The following is an 18,905-nucleotide window of genomic DNA, read 5'->3' on the forward strand; positions in this document are numbered from 1 at the left end:
ATTCAGGTTCGATCTGGAACAACCCATGTCACTTGATAAAGAATTTTTTGTCTGTGGAAAGTATTTTTAAGGAAATTGTTGGACATTATAATTTCTGATTGCTCTGTATCATTAGATATGTTTTAGGAGAACAGTATTCTTAAACTTCAGTCACTTGTGTATTATCAGTTTTCATTGGCAAATTTTATGAATTGCTTTAAGTATGTTCATTATGCAGCACAATAAGCTGAGCAATGGCCAGGACCGTGTCTTATTCCACTGGAATTCTGCCTAATTAAAACTGATTATTACTGTGACATGCCTGAAAACTTTAATTTTTCTTTTGTCAGTTATGCCTGATGCAAGGAAAATACGAGGGCCGTTCAGAAAGTAACCTCCGGTTGATTTAAAAAAATACACCAAGTTAAATAAAAATATTTTAATATATACATCTTACAATTACATCTTTGCACTATTTTTCTACATAGTCTCCATAGCGATTGAGGCACTTATCGTATCTCTTCACAAGCTTTGAAATTCTTTCTGCATAAAAATCACCCACTTGTGCCTGGAGCCAGCCTGTGACCGCATCTTTGAGCTCTTCGTCGTCATCAAACCGCTGTGACCCGAGCCATTTCTTCAAATGCATGAAGAGGTGATAATCACTTGGCGCCAGGTCTGGGCTGTAAGGTGGATGGTTGATAACATCCCACTTGAAGGACTCAAGAAGGGCCGTTGTTCTGCGAGCAGAGTGAGGACGGGCGTTATCGTGCAAAAAAACGATACCGGAAGTCAGCATACCACGGCGTTTGTTCTGTATAGCCCGTCGTAACTTTTTTATTGTTTCACAGTACACGTCTTGATTAATGGTCGTACCATGTTCCATGAATTCAACCAACAACACCCCTTTGGCATCCCAAAACACCGTTGCCATCAGTTTTCTGGCAGAAAAATCTTGCGAGGCTTTTCTTGGTTTGGTAGGCGAATTTGAATGTGCCCACATCTTTGATTGTTCTTTTGTCTCAGGGTTCACGTACTTAATCCAGGCTTCGTCACCGGTCACGATTCTGTTTAACAATGGTTCTCCTTCATCCTCATAACGTGACAGAAAGTCTAATGCAGAGGCCATTCTTTGAGTTTTGTGGTGGTCGGTAAGAATTTTGGGCACCCATCGTGCACAGAACTTATGGTAACCCAATCTTGCTGTCACTATCTCGTACAAGAGAGTCTTAGAAATCTGTGGAAAACCAGTAAACAACTCCGACGTTGAGAAACGTCGATTTTCACTAACTTTTGCATCAACTGTCTGAACGAGTTTGTCAGTCACCAATGATGGTCTACCACTCCTCTCTTCATCATGAACGTTTTCTCGTCCACTTTTAAATAAACGTACCCATTCATGGACAACTCCTTCACTCATAACTCTTTGTCCGTGCACGGCACAAAGCTCATGATGAATAGCTGCTGCAGAATATCCTTTGGCTGTAAAAAACCTTATGACAGCACGCATTTCACATTTGGCGGGGTTTTCTATTGCAGCACACATTTCAAACTGCCACAAAAACTAAACTAGCGCAGGTACGACGTTCACTCGACCACGGCTTGATGCCGACTGACCTGTTGAGTGCGTGAACGCACAGATGGCGTCGCTACTCCCCCCACAACCCGCACTGTGACCAATCGGAGGTTACTTTCTTAACCGCCCTCGTAATTTTTTTTTTTTCGTCATTCAAATGACACTCCACTTTATTGTATGACTATGGGGAATAAAGACAGAACTGTTCCATACTTAACTAAGATATACATTATTTAAAAATTATCATAAGAGCTATAATACAGGAATGTTATAAAATGATGCATGAGTTGGAAATATATCATTTCTATAAATTAAAGTCACAATTGATGGGGGTCATCTGTAATGTAACATTAAACACGGACTTCATTTATGTTTCTCTGCTTGTCACTTTTCTAAGAATTACATATGCAACAGTTTAGGTGTTGATACAAACTGTCTCTCATTCAAAGCAGTAATGATACACGACATTTTTTGTATGGTTTTGATGCTTCAAATCCACATGTGTCACTCTGGATATTAGGACTACATTTGTAGTGCACTACATTTGTACTCTGCAAACCACAGTGAGGTGCATTGCAGAGGGTATGTCCCATTGTACCAATTATTAGGGTTTCTTCCTGTTTCATTCACGCATGGAGTGCAGGAAGAATGATTGTTTGAATACCCATGTGCATGCGGTAATCATTCTAATCTTATCCTCAACATCCCTATGTGAGTGATACATAGCGAGTTGTAGTACGTCCCTAGAGTAATCACTTAAAGCCAGTTCGTGAAACTTTGTTAAGAGACTTTCTCAGGATAGTTTACGTCTATCTTCAAGAGTCTGTGACCATTCGTGCTGCCCTTCTCTCCATACGCCCAATATCTGCAGTTATTCCTATCTGGTATGGGTCCCACACGCTTGAGCAATATTCTAGGGTGGGGCACATGAGTGATTTGTAAGCAATCTCTTTAGCAGACTGATTGCACTTCCCCAGTATTCTGCAAATAAACCAAAGTCTTCCAACTCCTTTATCCATGATTGAACCTATGTGATCATTCCATTTCATATCCCTACAAAGTGTTACACCCAGGTATTTGGCCAATTCCAGCAGTGACTTATTGATATTATAGTCACATATTCGTTTTGTGAAGTGCAGAATTTTACATTTCTGAACATTTAGAGCAAGTTGCCAATCTCTGCACCATGTTGATCTGACTGAATATTTATGCAGCTTCTCTGAGATAGTACTTCATCATCTGCAAAAAGCCTGATTTTGCTTTTAATATTGTCTTCAAGGTCATTAATATACAACATGAACAGCAAGGGTCCCAACACACTTCCCTGGGGCACACCTGAAGTTACTTCTACATCTGACAGTGACTTTCCATCCAAGACCCAAGATAACATTCTGTGTCCTCCCTACCAAAAAGTCCTCAATCCAGTCACAAATTTCTCGATACCCCATGTGATGATACTTTCGACAATAAGCGTAGGTGCGGTACTGACTCAAGTGCTTTTCGCCCATGAAGAAACACTGCATTTACCTGGTTGTATTGATTGAATGGTTTCATTATTGCATGTGAGAAAAGTGTGAGTTGGGTTTCACATAATTGATGTTCTTGAAACCATGCTGGTTGGCATTGAGCAGGTCATTCTGTTCAAGATACCTCATTGTGTTTGAGCTCAGAATATGTTCTAAGACTCTACAACAAATCATTTTCAAGGATATTGGATGATAGTTTTATGGATCAGTTCTACTACCCTTCTTATAGACGAGTATGATCTGTGCCTTTCTCCAAGAACTGGGCACAGCTTTTTGTTCGAGAAGTCTACAATAGGTTATAGTGAGAAGAGGGGTAACTCAGCTGCAAATTCAGTATTGAATCCATTGGTGCCTGGAGCTTTGTTAAATTTTAGCTGTTTCTCAACATCACTGACACGTACTTACTTCAGTCATCTTCTCAGTGGTATGAGGATTAAATTGGGGCAATTCTCCTGGGTTTCCTTCTGTAAAGGAACATTTGAAAACAGATTTCAACATTTCAGATTTTGCTTTGCTACACTCAATTTCAGTTACTGTCTCACTGACTAGGGACTGGACACTAATTTTGGTGCCATTAGCAGTCTTTACGTATGTCCAGAATTTCTCTGGATTTTTGTGAAATGTTATTTGACAATATTCTGCTATGGTAGTCATTGAAGACATCACACATTGCTCTCTTGACAACCAAATGCGTTTCATTCAGCATCTCTGTATCTATAGCCCTGTGCTTCGTTTTACACCTGTTATGCAGTAATCTCTGTTTCTTTAGAAGTTTATTTACAGTGACTTTATACCATGGAGGTTCCTCCCATTGTGAACTGCTCTACTGGATACATATCTATCGAATGCATGGTCAGCTGTTCTTTTATGTGCCACTATGCTCTCTTGTCATGGCCTATCATGTGCCAAGCAGGAAGGGCTGTACAAACTGCTGTCATAAGTGATTCTTCATGTGACAAAAACAAGTAACTTCAACCATTTTTTTTTTTTTTAAAAGTGCTTGCTGTGCATCTTAGCGGCTAAAATTTAGACAGTGCTTTTCTTTTGTTGTGCTCTTCCTGCATAAAGAATTTCAGAGTGCATTTCAACATGTTATTGGATCATTCCCTTGTTAGTGCTTTCCATAAAAATCTTATACACTTGCTTCTTCAGAGATTCTGTCATTCCATAATACTGGGTGCAGCTGCTTATTTATGACATCTGAATTCTTTATTTTATTCTGTACACATTGAATATACCTTTCATCTACTGACAATGTGATGGTCAAATACTTATATGAGATAGTATTTGTAATAATTCTATTCTTTTTTTTTTTTGAGTTACGTCTTTCTGCTACTGTGACCACATACTATGTTTTTCCAATGTTTATTACCGTACCCCATCATCCATATTACTCCACTAACTTTATAAATTTGTAACCTATGTCTTCATCATCCTCTTACAACTTTTGACCCATTTATTCTTGCTTCTGATTATTTGTGTGTGTGTTTCTTTCCTATCATTTAGATGATAAGGATCAAAAGAAAAGCCAGAAAGTGTTGCAAGAGTTGGAGAATATTGATGATGAATGTGATCAAAACAATATTGCATTTGTGAAAATTGATAATGATGAAGAAGCAAAGGAATACGGCATAGATACGCTTCCCACAATTGTCTTTTTTGAAAAGGGAATTCCACATGTTTATGAAGGTAAGAAATTGCTATTTTACAATAAATGTTTCTTGTCTTTTCCATTCTCTAACAGCAAATAAAACAAAGAGAATTGTCTCTTCTGTTGTTATTTTTATTTTGGTATTATCATGATAGTATTATGAAAACACCCCGCCACTAGTTTTAACATGTATTACAGTAAGGTTCAAATATAAATTTTAATAAAGTAAGTTCTGGCAGACTGTAAATAATTTAGGAGGAAAGGAGACCACTCACTGTTTAGCAGAAGCGCCAACTTATCGACTGGCACATATAAACATGCACACGCACACACACATACACACCTGTGACGTATGTTTTGCCAGCTGGTCATACAGTGCTGGCATTGCATTTTGGCACATTTACTAGGGTGGGGTGAGGTGTTTTTGTCAGATGGGGTGAGGGAAGGGAAAGGGAAAGAGAGGTGAGAGGTAGGAAGAGGGGATGGGGATGGGTAGCTAGTAGCTTGGAGGGAGGCAGCAGGTTCACTAGCTAGGAATGCAGGAGGGAGGCATGGCAGGGGCACAAGCTATACATGAGAAATGCAGGTACTGGAGCCAGTGAGGTGTGGCATATGATTAAGGTGATATGGAGGCATGGATTTGGAGGAGGTAACAGGACAGGGGAAGAGAAAACTGTTTGGTAGAAGGTTTTGGGGTAATGGGTTACTGGTGCTGGAGGGAAGGATCCAGATGGCCCTCATTGTGAAGCAGCCATTGAACTTAAACATGTTCTGCTCAGCTGCATATTGTGCCACTGGCTAATCGATTTTGTTCTTGGCCTCAGTTTGGTAGTGGCCATTCATTTTGGTAGACAGCTGTGCAGTAATTGCAGTCGAGTTGTTATATGATGTGACTGCTGTCGCAGATGGCACTGCCTCTGGTGGGATATGATAAACCTGTGATGAGTGGTCAGATTGGGCAGGTCATGCACCTATGTTTTCCAAATGGATATGATCCCTTTGGCAAGGGTCTCTTTTCCTTGCACAAGATAATTTGATCCCAGATGTTAGCGACTTTTTTCTCAGCTACCATCGCAATTATTGATCCATTATAAAGGAAACTACCAGTTATGAGAACTCCATAATCAGAAGATATATCATTCAAAGTTTTATCTTCTTTTATATTAATGTATATCTAAAAACAAAGATGATGTGACTTACCGAACGAAAGCGCTGGCAGGTCGATAGACACACAAACACAAACATACATACAAAATTCTAGCTTTCGCAACAAATGGTTGCTTCGTCAGGAAAGAGGCAAGGAGAGGGAAAGATGAAAGGAAGTGGGTTTTAAGGGAGAGGGTAAGGAGTCATTCCAATCCCAGGAGCAGAAAGACTTACCTTAGGGGAAAAAAGGACGGGTATACACTCGCACACACACACATATCCATCCACACATATAAAGACACAAGCAGACATATTTGAAGACAAAGAGTTTGGGCAGAGATGTCAGTGCAGAGGCAAAGATGATGTTGAATGACAGGTGAGGTATGAGTGGCGACAACTTGAAATTAGCGGAGATTGAGGCCTGGTGGGTAACGGGAAGAGAGGATATAATGGTTCGTGGTGTTCATGGTGTTCATGGTGTATGAACTGTTACACCAACAACCTGACAACAGCTTTTGCATCCCGCAACTACCCTCCCGACCTGGTACAGAAGCAAATAACCAGAGCCACTTCCTCATCCCCTCAAACCCAGAATCCCCCACAGAAGAACCACAAAAGTGCCCCACTTGTGACAGGATACTTTCCGGGACTGGACCAGACTCTGAATGTGGCTCTCCAGCAGGGATACGACTTCCTGAAATCCTGCCCTGAAATGAGATCCATCCTTCATGAAATCCTCCTCACTCCACCAAGAGTGTCTTTCTGCCATTCACCTAACCTTCGTAACCTGTTAGTTCATCCCTATAAAATCCCGAAACCACCTTCCCTACCCTCTGGCTCCTATCCTTGTAACCCCCTCCGGTGTAAAACCTGTCCCATGCACCCTCCCACCACCACCTACTCCAGTCCTGTAACCCGGAAGGTGTACACGATCAAAGGCAGAGCCACATGTGAAAGCACCCACGGGACTTACCAACTGACCTGCCTACACTGTGATGCATTCTATGTGGGAATGACCAGCAACAAACGGTCCATTCGCATGAATGGACACAGGCAGACAGTGTTTGTTGGTAATGAGGATCACCCTGTGGCTAAACATGCCTTGGTGCACGGCCAGCACATCTTGGCACAGGGTTACACCATCCGGGTTATCTGGATACTTCCTACCAGCACCAACCTATCCGAACTCCGGAGATGGGGACTTGCTCTTCAATGTATCCTCTCTTCCCGTTACCCACCAGGCCTCAATCTCCGCTAATTTCAAGTTGTCGCCACTCATACCTCACCTGTCATTCAACATCATCTTTGCCTCTGCACTGACATCTCTGCCCAAACTCTTTGTCTTCAAATATGTCTGCTTGTGTCTGTATATGTGTGGATGGATATGTGTGTGTGTGCGAGCGTATACCCGTCCTTTTTTCCCCTAAGGTAAGTCTTTCCGCTCCCGGGATTGGAATGACTCCTTACCCTCTCCCTTAAAACCCACTTCCTTTCATCTTTCCCTCTCCTTGCCTCTTTCCTGACGAAGCAACCGTTTGTTGTGAAAGCTAGAATTTTGTATGTATGTTTGTGTTTGTTTGTGTGTCTATCGACCTGCCAGCGCTTTCGTTCGGTAAGTCACATCATCTTTGTTTTTAGATATATTTTTACCACGTGGAATGTTTCCCTCTATTATATTTATATTAATGTATCTACTCCTGGAAAAAAAATTGATGTAAGGAGGGGAAAATACCAAAGACACAATGAAAGAATTTTTTCTGCTTTTTAGTACATATAACTGTTATTGCAACAGGGATGTCATATTGCGAAAGGACTTCTTAATTTGTGGCTGGTGCTATGGGTCTGAAGGACAGGAGGACATGTAAAGAAAGTTTAAACTACCCATGAATGTAGAACTGTTTAAAAAGTATGTATCTGGTATAATCAAGAAATAAATGTCATTACAAACTATTGTTTACTATTATGTGCATAAAACAGATATAGATTTTTATGGATGAGTTAGCACAGTTGTTTACAGTTTTCCCATACTTGGTAGTAAAATATTTGTGGACAGCAGCACAATACTGTAACTAAAATTAATATTTGTTACTTTTTTAGGTGATCTCACACGTGAAGAGGAACTTCTTGGATGGTTGTTGCACCAAAAAAGGCATCATGAAATTCCTGAAATCACAGATGAAATGTTGGAAATTCTTATTGAGAAAAGGCCATATCTTGCAGTTCTGTTTTGTAGGTATCTCAACGATACCCATTTGTTTAACTGATGTTTTTATAATTTTACACATTAACAAAATTAGACATGCATCTGTAGTAAGTCAGAAAACATAAGCCGGAGTTGAGCCTCTTGCAAGTATACTTCTCTGTTTTATAGATGACAAAGATGACAAGCAGGATATCAGAATCCTCAATGAACTGGAGAATATTGATGATGATCTTGACAGAGAAGGAATTGTGATTGTGCGTATTGACAATGATGCTGAAGCAAAGGAATATGGCATTGATCACTTGCCAACTCTTGTGTACTTTGAAGACAAAATACCTGCACTGTATGAAGGTAAAATTTTGTGCATTTAAAATGATATATAATGAACAAGTTGATGCATAAATCCTTTGTGTTACCTGTTGATGTAATTTAAATTATAGTACAGAGTAATAATAAAATAAAACATTGTAAAAAATCATTATAGATAAATGAGTAAATTGAACATAAGATAACTTATACAGGCATTTCTTCATATGAAATGCAAATTCTCTTTTTCATTATATGTCAATGGTGAAAGCTATTTAATAAACTTTCAACTACTGATCATCTGAGTGATGATGCAGTTTTGGGATATCTTCCACATGGATCATTTTCAATAGAAGTAAAATCTTAACTGCTGAAAATGAAGCAGCAGATCCCTCATAACCATTCAGCAACCTTGGATGAATTCCTGCTGGTGATGAACCATCAAAAATAAGCATTTTGTGAAAATATGGTATTCCGGTTTACCAGTTTCAATAAAACATTTGGAACACAAAAATATTCTGCAGGTGAAGTTGACACATGGCATCCATTGTTGTGTTCATCATATCAACATAACGAAAACAATATGTACACTGTAAGGAAAAGGTAGATTGCTGCTTACTTAAGGATGACACATTAAATTGCAGACAGGCACAATTAAGACACTTTCACATTAGCTTTCAGCCACAGTCCACATACATTCATTCATACAAGGAAACACACCTCACGCACACGTGACTGCCATCTCCAGCAGCTTGGACCAGAATGCTTCTGACATGTTTTGTTCCAAACACAGTCTTCAAAATCCCCCCTCCAGTGTCTATACAACCCCTCTTCCGCAGATGTAATGAAGGTGGTACCACCTCCACTACTTGTTGCATTGTGTTCCTGAAGCCCAGAAAATAGCTATGCCAGCTTCCTCACTTCATTCTGGAGTTCCCATGCATTAAAAACTAGACTCAGTGTCCATTGATGGCTGGTAACCACATCTTCTCGTTTAGAAAAAATAACTTCTTCCTTCCAGATGCTGATTCTGCACTGCTCTCACTCCGCCCCAAATGAAGAGGTGCTGCGCTGCTGCAACTAGCATCCCTTCTGTCCTCATCCAAGGTGCACAACAACCCAAAAACAGTGACTGCCATTATCTTCCCTCCCCATCAAAGCTGCTACCACTGGTCAGCACTCACATACAAAAAAAAAAAAAATTAACAGAACCCTTACTTTAACACAAGAACTTACTGCTTTCTTCTTATGATATTACCCCCTAACACCTTGCAAATAATCCCCGAAACAATTACCAACAAGCTCAACAAAAATACCTCTTGTCTCTTCCTTGACTTCAATGCATATGACATCTCCCAACCAGGTGCATCCACAGTCTCATGCCCATTTCTCTGCTCCTCCTTCTTTGCGCCTTTTCATGTCTGTTCTTAATATTCTTAGGATTGACTCCATAGCACCTCAAAACAGTCGCAAGCATTCAGCATGCACTGTTGTTAACCACATTGGCAACTGTAGCCTAACATTGTCTGGTGATGTAGGCTCAGTCACATGGTAAGGTCCTTGCTACCTTGACAAATTTCTTAGTCTTACCCTTTGATGTGTAAGAGCTGGATGACATTACCCACTGCCCTAGTCTATAATGTGATAAGCTTCCCATGCATTTCACAGATTCCTCTTGTCTCTCCAGTGCCTTTTTGCCTGCCTTCTGTACCTGTTTCCGTACTGCTGTCACTGTTCTCATGAAATCACAGACTGACTTTTCTTGCCTCTTCTTCCCTTAATTGTATCAAATAGCAATGACACTTTCGTTCCACATGCTATCTTGTACAGAGAGAACCCAGTGTATTGTAAACCTTTGAATTGTACATCAACACGGCAAATGAGAGATTTGTTTCCCAGTCACAGTGTTGTGAGTTCACATAGTACCCAAATGTCCATCCAATCATGTAAGGCACCCATTGCATCTTTCTGTTTGACTGTACATGGAGTGAACTGGTTCCCTGTTGTTTCTTCACGTGTAAAAGTCTTTATCAAGTCTGATATAAAATTTGTCCCTTGATCTGTAATTATTATCTTTGGCATGCCAAAATTAAGAAACCAAATGTTGACCATTGCTTGTATGACTGTAACTGCTTGATGGTTTGCTATAGCAATCAGCTCCACATACTGAGAAAATTGATTTATTATTGACAAAAATTGATTTAATATTGTCAACACAAAACAGTTACCTAGTGGAGTCCTGTTAAATGGCCCTATCACATACTCCTCAATCATTTTGAACAGTTCCGATGCAGTCTTTGTAATGGTATTCATTTATGGTTCAAGTCCGCTCTCTGCACAGAATTCCTCATACTTATCCACTTCTCCCTTCCATCAATATCTCTCAAACAACCTTCTGTTTGTTGCACCCTCCATGACCAGACGACACACGATCATGTGCCTCTCTCAGGACTTGTTCCTCAACTTAGAAGGCAACTCTGCCTATGGCCCTAACCTATTTATTTACTGTACACAACAGATCATCTCACATACCAGACTGCAGTTGCATCTTGTATACTTTGCATTCACTGCCAGTGTTCTGCACTGTTGCCAATCAGCAAGGCCATGATCTGGTACATGTATTATTATTATCTTTATGCTCAAAGCATCTGCAATTCTGTGTTTCCTCCTTGGCTTGTGCACCACTTTGTAGTCGAACTCACTGTGCATTAATGCCCATTTTGTTGGTCTGCTAGGCTTGCCTTTTAGCACCAATAACCATTTTAGTGTGGCATGGTCAGTCACTACTTTCATTTTGTACTCGTAAAGGTAACACCAAAAATATACGACTTAGTATAGGAGGTTAAGCATTTCTTTCTCTGTGATCAAATAGTTTTTTCTGGCTCTTTGTCTCGATGCATAAGTTACGGGATGCTCCTCTGTGTTGATCTCTTGACTCGGGACACACACCAAAGCATAGTTATATGCAGCACAAGATAGCATAAACTCCTTTTGAAAATCCAGAAAAAATAAATCTCAACATGACATTAAAACTTTTTTCAACTGTTTGAATGTGCCCTGACATTCCTTTGTCTACCCAATATTTGCAACTTTCTTCAACAGCTGTGTGAGCAGTCACACTTCATCAACAATTCCCCTCACAAACCTCCTACATAGTTCTAGATTCCCAAAAACGATTGTAGCTCTTTGCTCGATTTCAGAACTGGGAAATCTTCTACTGCCTGTACCAGTCTTGGATCCATTGTCGTCCCATCCTTGCTGATCACATGCCCCAGGTAACCTAGTTCCTCTGAAGAAAAATGACACTTTTCCTTACATAACATTAGGTATGCCTCTTAAATATTTCTCTCAGCTGTTGCCTATGTTCCTCCAGTCTTATGAGAATAAATTTATACTGTCGAGGTAGACCAGACACTGGCAAGGCTTCAGTACCCTCAGTACTGCATCCAACAATCTCTGAAACACTGCAGGAACATTCTTCAACCTAAAAGGCATCCTCCAATACTGATAATGACCCCCGGGCACTGAGAAGGCTGTCTTCAGTTGGTCCTCTGAAACCACCTCTTAACTGAAGGTATCTCCTTCTTAAATCCATCTTAACTGATGGTATCCGCTTCCTAAATCTGTTATAGAGAAGTACCAGCACTGCACTGCCCAAAGATATCAATGGTCTCTATGGTGTTGAGTATTCACTGTCTTGCTATTCAGAAAGCGGTAATCACAGCAGAATATGTTCTTCTTAGAACTGTAGACTTAGACATGACAACAATCCTTGCTGCCCTCCCCCCCCTCATGCACTATTGCTCTCTTCTATTATGGCATCAGCCAACTGACACTTGATAAATTCCTCCACAATTGGTCATAAATACCTATGTATTCCATATGGTTTCTAGTACATTGGTGATAATTTTGTGCTGAGTAATGGGCATTGCTGGCAGTGAACTTCAAGGAAAAAACAAGTCTTCATACTCCAACAATACTCCTACGTCAGTGACAGCCATGGGTGCTCATGGTTAACACTAGGGCTGTTGATGTTTTTAAAAATATCAGGAATCCGATGTATCGATGATTTAAAAAAATATCATTATTGGCTCTCGAAGTATAAAAAAAAGAAGTGTTGAAATATCGATGGAAAAAATACTGACGTACCTGCCAATAAAAATATCAGCTGCACATTGTAAGTATACTGCCAGTTTTTGAGTTGTAGATGTAAGTATTGATTTATTATTAAATGCTCTGTACATCAACAAGCTAACAACCAGCCTATCCTCCTTAGAGTGAGAATTGAAAGGAAAATGATGCGCATACACGCTTGCCAATAACCATTTTGCTAAAAATGCTAACTGCGTGTAAGCAGCACAACAAAAGGTGTCTGATGGGTCCATCATTTGGTTTCGTCGCATATTGGATTTGTCTGGAATACTTCATGTCGACTTCCCTATTTTTTCATTTCTGCTAACACCAGTGACATAGCAGTTGTAGTGTAGAAACTACATGGTGAAGCTAAATGTTGCAGTTTCTGTTGGTAACGCCGAGTGCTGATTACATCAGCATTTCCCCTCACAAGTGTACCCTGACCATAAAGACCAGTCTTGTCATTCAGATTTTTGCATCATTTTCAGCAACTGTTTTTGAAGAGTGCCAGTGTGAAGAAGTATCACACTAGTTGCAGAATTGTTTTTTAACGCAACTTCTGTTTTATTTCTTCACATCTGAAACATTGTTATTCCATTGACACCACCAAAATCCCTCCTCCCCCCCCCCCCCCCTCCCCCACTCAAAAAGAGAGATTGGACATGACGAAAGCTGAAAAAGTAGTAAGATTCCTTCACACAGTAAAATTATTTACTACTACAATTTCGAAAGACCAACTTCAAATATTTACTGAAAATTGTGAAAAAAAGTGTAATATAAAAATTTTGATATTGATATATCGGGGGGAAAATATTGCCAATACATATATCAATATCTTTTGGAGGAAATATCAATATATTGATATTTTATCAACAGCCCCATCTGTGCATGAATCCTTCTCCAGAATGTCCACTTTTGACACCAATTATAGCCAACCCTGGGGCTTTGATGTTGGCTATGATTTTAGGATGGAGGCTGCAGAGGGCTGAGGCAGGGTAGCAGGCTGGTGAAGGCCCAGAGAGATGCAGCTGTCAAAATTAGTGTTTATTTTCCACTCATAAATTGATGCTGCTATGATGGGGGGTGCAACCATGCCCCCATTCCACATGAAAAAAGCTGGTTGGTCCACAAGGTGACAGCCACTGTCCAGCCAGCTGGCTGCAACATCCGTGCCCCACTCTTCCGATGTCTGCGCTAAGTTCTGGCATGTGACCTCATTACGTGAGTCGCACCACAAACACCTGACTCAGTGGCATACAGAGATGATTGAGGGATTTTCTGTGATAGCTAACTCTGTGGTGGATGAGAGTATCCCAGTGGTTTTCGGAGTGCATGCAGTGGCAGAAGGTGCCTGCCATGCATGGGATGCAAACACTGCCCCTTCGGGCAGTGTGTTGCTGGAGTGGACCTGGAATGCCTGTAGCACTGTGGCAAGTCTGCTAGGAGGAAAAAGTGCAGGAAGCTGGTACTGCAGTGGAGACCCACTCATGGCTACTGCTGGTGGCTCGATGTGATCTCCTCTTCTGATGTAGCCTCCATGTCTTGATAGACTGCTAGGCTGCAGACGAAACTGGTACAAAAATGATTGCAGCGTGTGTATTATGTCAATGTGCTGTTTCCAATTACATACTCTGCAACACCACTGAAATCCACTAGAGGAGAAATCCCATTGCCTCTACTGCAAGAACTGCACATTATTGTTGTGCTGACAGGTTTCACCCAAGTAAATCTAGCCCATTTTGCTGTAATTCAACAGATGAGTGGCTATAACCAAAATGACAACATCACACACTTGCCAACTAACAGTGGCTGCTTCACTACTCCTTTACATATTTTCACAGATTTGCCCATAAAGTGGTTGTGGCACTATGATAGTAGACTGAAATCCAATTGTGCGTTCAACTTCATTTGTATAAAAATGAAAACAATATATTTTTGGCAAAATAATTTAATTGGATGGATAAAAAACCTACTCACTGAGTGGCAGCAGAACACACATTTAAAAGAGGGTCATAATTAGGCAAGCTTTTGGACCCAGTGGCTCTTTCAGGCAGAAGCTAAACATTGCAGTTTCTGGTGGTAACACCTTCCTCCTCATCTGTTCTGCTTGAAGAAGGAGCTACTGGCTCCGAAAGCTTGACTTATTACAACCCTCTTTTAAGTTGTTTTCTGCCGTCACTTGGTGAGTAGATTTTTTATCTACTCAACTAAACAACTTTTCGATTTCAGGTTCATTGATTTTCACTGTAATTTACATTTACATTATGTAAAATTAAATTTTTTAAAATTTTTCAATGTACCAGTACTCTTGACCAGGAATAACAGTAATGTAAAACTTTTTCCAAAGAAGTTCCATTCTCATCTGTTGCCTCAGTATGATTAAGGATCACTGATGCAGTTTTCAATTGCTCAATTTTTTCATTACTCATTTATAATCAATTCCTTAAGCTTTTAATTGTGGATATCATGTTTGCTTTTTTTTAAATCTGCAGCAGATTATGTTCTTGTTTGTTTGTGTTAAAATGTATTTTTCTTTTATGAACACAGGAGATCTCTTGAATGAAGAAGAGGTTTTGGCCTGGCTAATTGAGCAAAAGAATACAGCCACAATTGAGGAAGTTACTGATGAAATATTGACTGATCTCATTGAAGAGCACGAATATGTCGTAGTTTACTTTAGTAAGTATTCTTTACCACTGAAGTTTTAGGTATGTGTAGAAGTTATGTTTTAAAAATGTGATCCCTTTTGGGTTTGCAAGTGCATTTTTATATTGTAATTTTTAAGTTATCTTTTCTTTCAGTTTTAATGAAAACTTCCAGCCATCATGCATAAAATGTGATATTCTAGTTTAAGTATTGAGAAGTTCTGGGAATAATTCAATATGTTTATGTCCATGCCATGAAAATATATTTCAAGATCATAGTCATGTATATAAAAGATGTTTCAGATTTGTGTCTATGGCACAAAATATCGTGTACTGATGCATTTAACTGTTATTGGATTTGCTTATCAGTTAGTCATACAAGCACAAAGGGGGAAACAAGTGACTTCATGCTACCATTTTACATCCACCCATTGCATCATATTTTCTCTTTCGATTTTGTCCTCCATTGGACCCTAGTTCACTGATTTGTCTTCCCTCTCTTCTCAGAATGATTTTGTTCTTCCATTTGGGTAATTCTCATCTTTGTTAACCACAAGCTGTTTAACTTTCTTCTTGCAGCGTGACAGATACCTTATTTCGGTCAAATTAGAGACAAACCGAAAGTGATAATGACAGCTTTAAATTGGAAGGTGAAGAAGTGGGGAGATAGATGCATGAGTGATTGGCTAGTTGCACTTGCCCTCTTCTGGAGTATGGAACACACATTTTTTTAGTAATGGCAGAAATCTCATGCATTTATAGAATTGTCTGTGGTTATGATAAATTGCAGGCGAAGACTATTCTGCCATCATTGTGCTGAGCATCATGAGGAAGATTGTGGACTTCACAATCGCTACACTCTTTTCGTTTGTTTGTTTGTAATGCATTTTGGAATAAATTATACTATTTCCTATATTTCACAGTGGTTTGGGCACCATTCTACAATGATGATTGACATGAACCCTTGCAAAACAGTGCCAAAATTGTGTATCTTAACTTTTTTTCTGTCATTCCTGGTACTGCACCATATTGCCCCCATAAAAGATAGGTACAACATCCAGCACAAGAAACCAGTCACTGGTTCCCTGGACACTCCTCATCTTGCTCACCAGCACAACATAAACATGGCTTTAATATATGGCTAACAACCATCATTAATTTCCAGAAGGACACTCCCTTCCCCCTCCCCTCCTCCCCTAACCCCCTTCCATAACTTTATCAGTGCAGTCATATACTTTTTGTCCATGTGCAGCCTAGACCTGTGCCAGCTTGCTCAAGAATACATAGGATTTTTTACCAGATTGCATTACTCGAAAATAAAGTGTACAACTTTCTGCATTAGAAGTGTAAAACAAAACTGCATGAAATTTTTGTCAAATTTGAAAAAGAATCATTCCCAGGAGTCAACACCTTCTTAAATCAGACAGAGTGGCAAGATCATTCTACATGCATGGCTATAATTACAAAATTCAGCAGTACATTTACAGGACTGTTCAGCAGCTTCTCAAACCGGAGAATGAGAACTAGTATAGTTCAGTCCCACGCTTCGATTACACCCCAAAATTTAGGTTGGTTTTAGGAAGTTTACCGTTTGCATGTAGACGAATGCTTTGTGTGGAATCCAACAACTACAGAGAATGTATATCTTTCAACACACATTTGTTAATCTTCAATTACCTCAATCAAATTGAGTAAAAGACATGAAAATAATGTAATCCCTCAATATGCTCAAAGACGAATTTCTGTGTACATATGACGACTGGTTGCAAGCCTGAAATTTGTTTGAACATTTAAGTTGCCAGGAAAATCTCTGTAAACAGCATGATGCTCAGAGTGTTAAAGAAGTACCCTAACAAGCTTTGTGAGGAGGGGGGGAGTGGTCGAATTCACCACATCAAAAAAGAAAAATGGCTATAATGAGAAACATACACAATTTCTTCATTTGTTTTAATGAAAGAACTCGTTCAAACATCTTCAGTCAAAAACTGATAGCAAATGTCCAAAATATCCCCCTCTAGTTCATATACTTGCAAGACTTATTCCAACCTTTCAGACACCACTGGACTGTAGTTAGACATTTTTACTTCTTGGAGGAATGCATAGACTGTGAAACTGGTCCTACTCTACACAGCCATCTGTTATCACAGCTATCAGGCAGTGCATTTTTAACAAGATGACTACAATAAGCTGCACAATGCATAGGAGGTGCTGAAGACATAGACCTCACTCCTGTGTGGTCAGTTCTGCGTGAGCAGTTACTTATAACAGGCTACAACATCCACCTAATGGGGCACCTATGAAAAGTGATTGAAGTATGGTGAAAAAAAGGTGTTGGATTCCATGCCTCCTTACAGAATGTGGGGATTGAAGGCTTGCCCACTCCCTAAATCATGATATGTGGTTATCTGTGGCAGATCTATGACAGAGGAAGTGTTGGTGCAGGCAAAGTGTTTTGGACCATGTTGTTCAGCACTCATTGTTGAACACGGCGCTCCTCAGCAAATGACCCCAACATATTCCCATGCTGACCTGATGACATAGTCAGTTACAATTGCAGCGGATACAGGACCATCAAGATTCACCTGTGGATCAGTGAAAATATGTTACATGGCCAGGTCAGTGGTTGTGCATAAATAGGCAATCATCCAGGTGAAAAGCTATTTGAAACATGTACCACACCACAGTCGAAGGCCAGTGGGGACAGTATTATGCTGTGACAAACATTCACCCAGTCTTCCATATGGTTTGTCATTGTAATAAAAGACACCATGGCAACTATGGACCACTTGAACATTATTGCTGACCACCTGTACCCATCGTGTTTAATGTCTTCACTGGCCGTGAACTTTATTACGGACTGCTTGTGTTCTTTCATGTTTGATGTCTTCCCAACAGCAATGGCATCTAGTTTAAACTGTCACTGTCACAAGGCCAGAATAGTGCTACAGTGGTTTTAGGATCATGATATTGAACTCACATTGATATCTTGGCCACTTAATTTAAATGTGATGGAGCTTGTCTGGGGCACTATCAGGTGGCAGTTCTGCTCCCACAAACCACCAGTTTGTAATTTATGGGTTTTGTGTGACCTGTGCATAGACATGTGGTGCCACATACCTCCAGGAACCTACCAAGGATTTGCCAAATCAATGCCTTGCAGTATTGCTGTTGTATTGTCTTCTGAAGGTGACCAACATGGTATTAAGGAGGTGTTCATAATGTGTTGGCTCCTCTTTGTATGTAACAGTACATCTTCACATACATTACTGTTTCCAGGGCCTTACAGAAAGATCACAATTGCCTTTCCACAAAATAAATATCCTGACGTGGTTAAAGTGAGCATTTAATAGATAAGTCACTAAGAATATGAAACATGCAGTGTAGATTTACCTCTACACAAGTGAAACAATCAAAGCATACAGTTCTAACCTGTGGACAGCTGTCAAATGTAAACATATTCCCATTGCTATCAGTGCTACAGTGAGTGAACTGGCAGATTGACTCATAAATTTCTGAAGTACCCTGTAGATGATATGAAAGTTTCCAAGTTTATTTTCTGCTTTTCCATTTCCAGTGTTGTTAACTAATGGGACTTTATGAGCAGTCATTTCTTTTATGTCTGTCAGGATCATTGCAGTTTCCCCGATAGTCAACTATTTCAAATTTTTAGCCTTACTGCTATGTGAATGAAAATAAGCTTCTTGAATATTTTGTGTATGTTTATTTCTTAACTTATTGA

General features: G+C 39.8%; 1 protein-coding gene across 1 annotated transcript in view; it reads left to right on the plus strand.

The window, feature by feature from the left end:
• The window catches only part of LOC124794951, a 461,391-nt gene that overhangs the window by 197,750 nt on the left and 244,736 nt on the right, over nt 1-18,905 (plus strand). The window contains exons 11-14 of the mRNA XM_047258666.1: nt 4,588-4,770; nt 7,976-8,107; nt 8,250-8,432; nt 15,069-15,200. Of these exons, the coding sequence (XP_047114622.1) occupies nt 4,588-4,770; nt 7,976-8,107; nt 8,250-8,432; nt 15,069-15,200 (630 nt within the window). The remainder of the gene's footprint in view (nt 1-4,587; nt 4,771-7,975; nt 8,108-8,249; nt 8,433-15,068; nt 15,201-18,905) is intronic.

The sequence above is a fragment of the Schistocerca piceifrons genome, chromosome 4 (genome assembly GCF_021461385.2).
Source record: "Schistocerca piceifrons isolate TAMUIC-IGC-003096 chromosome 4, iqSchPice1.1, whole genome shotgun sequence".
Lineage (NCBI taxonomy): Eukaryota > Metazoa > Arthropoda > Insecta > Orthoptera > Acrididae > Schistocerca > Schistocerca piceifrons.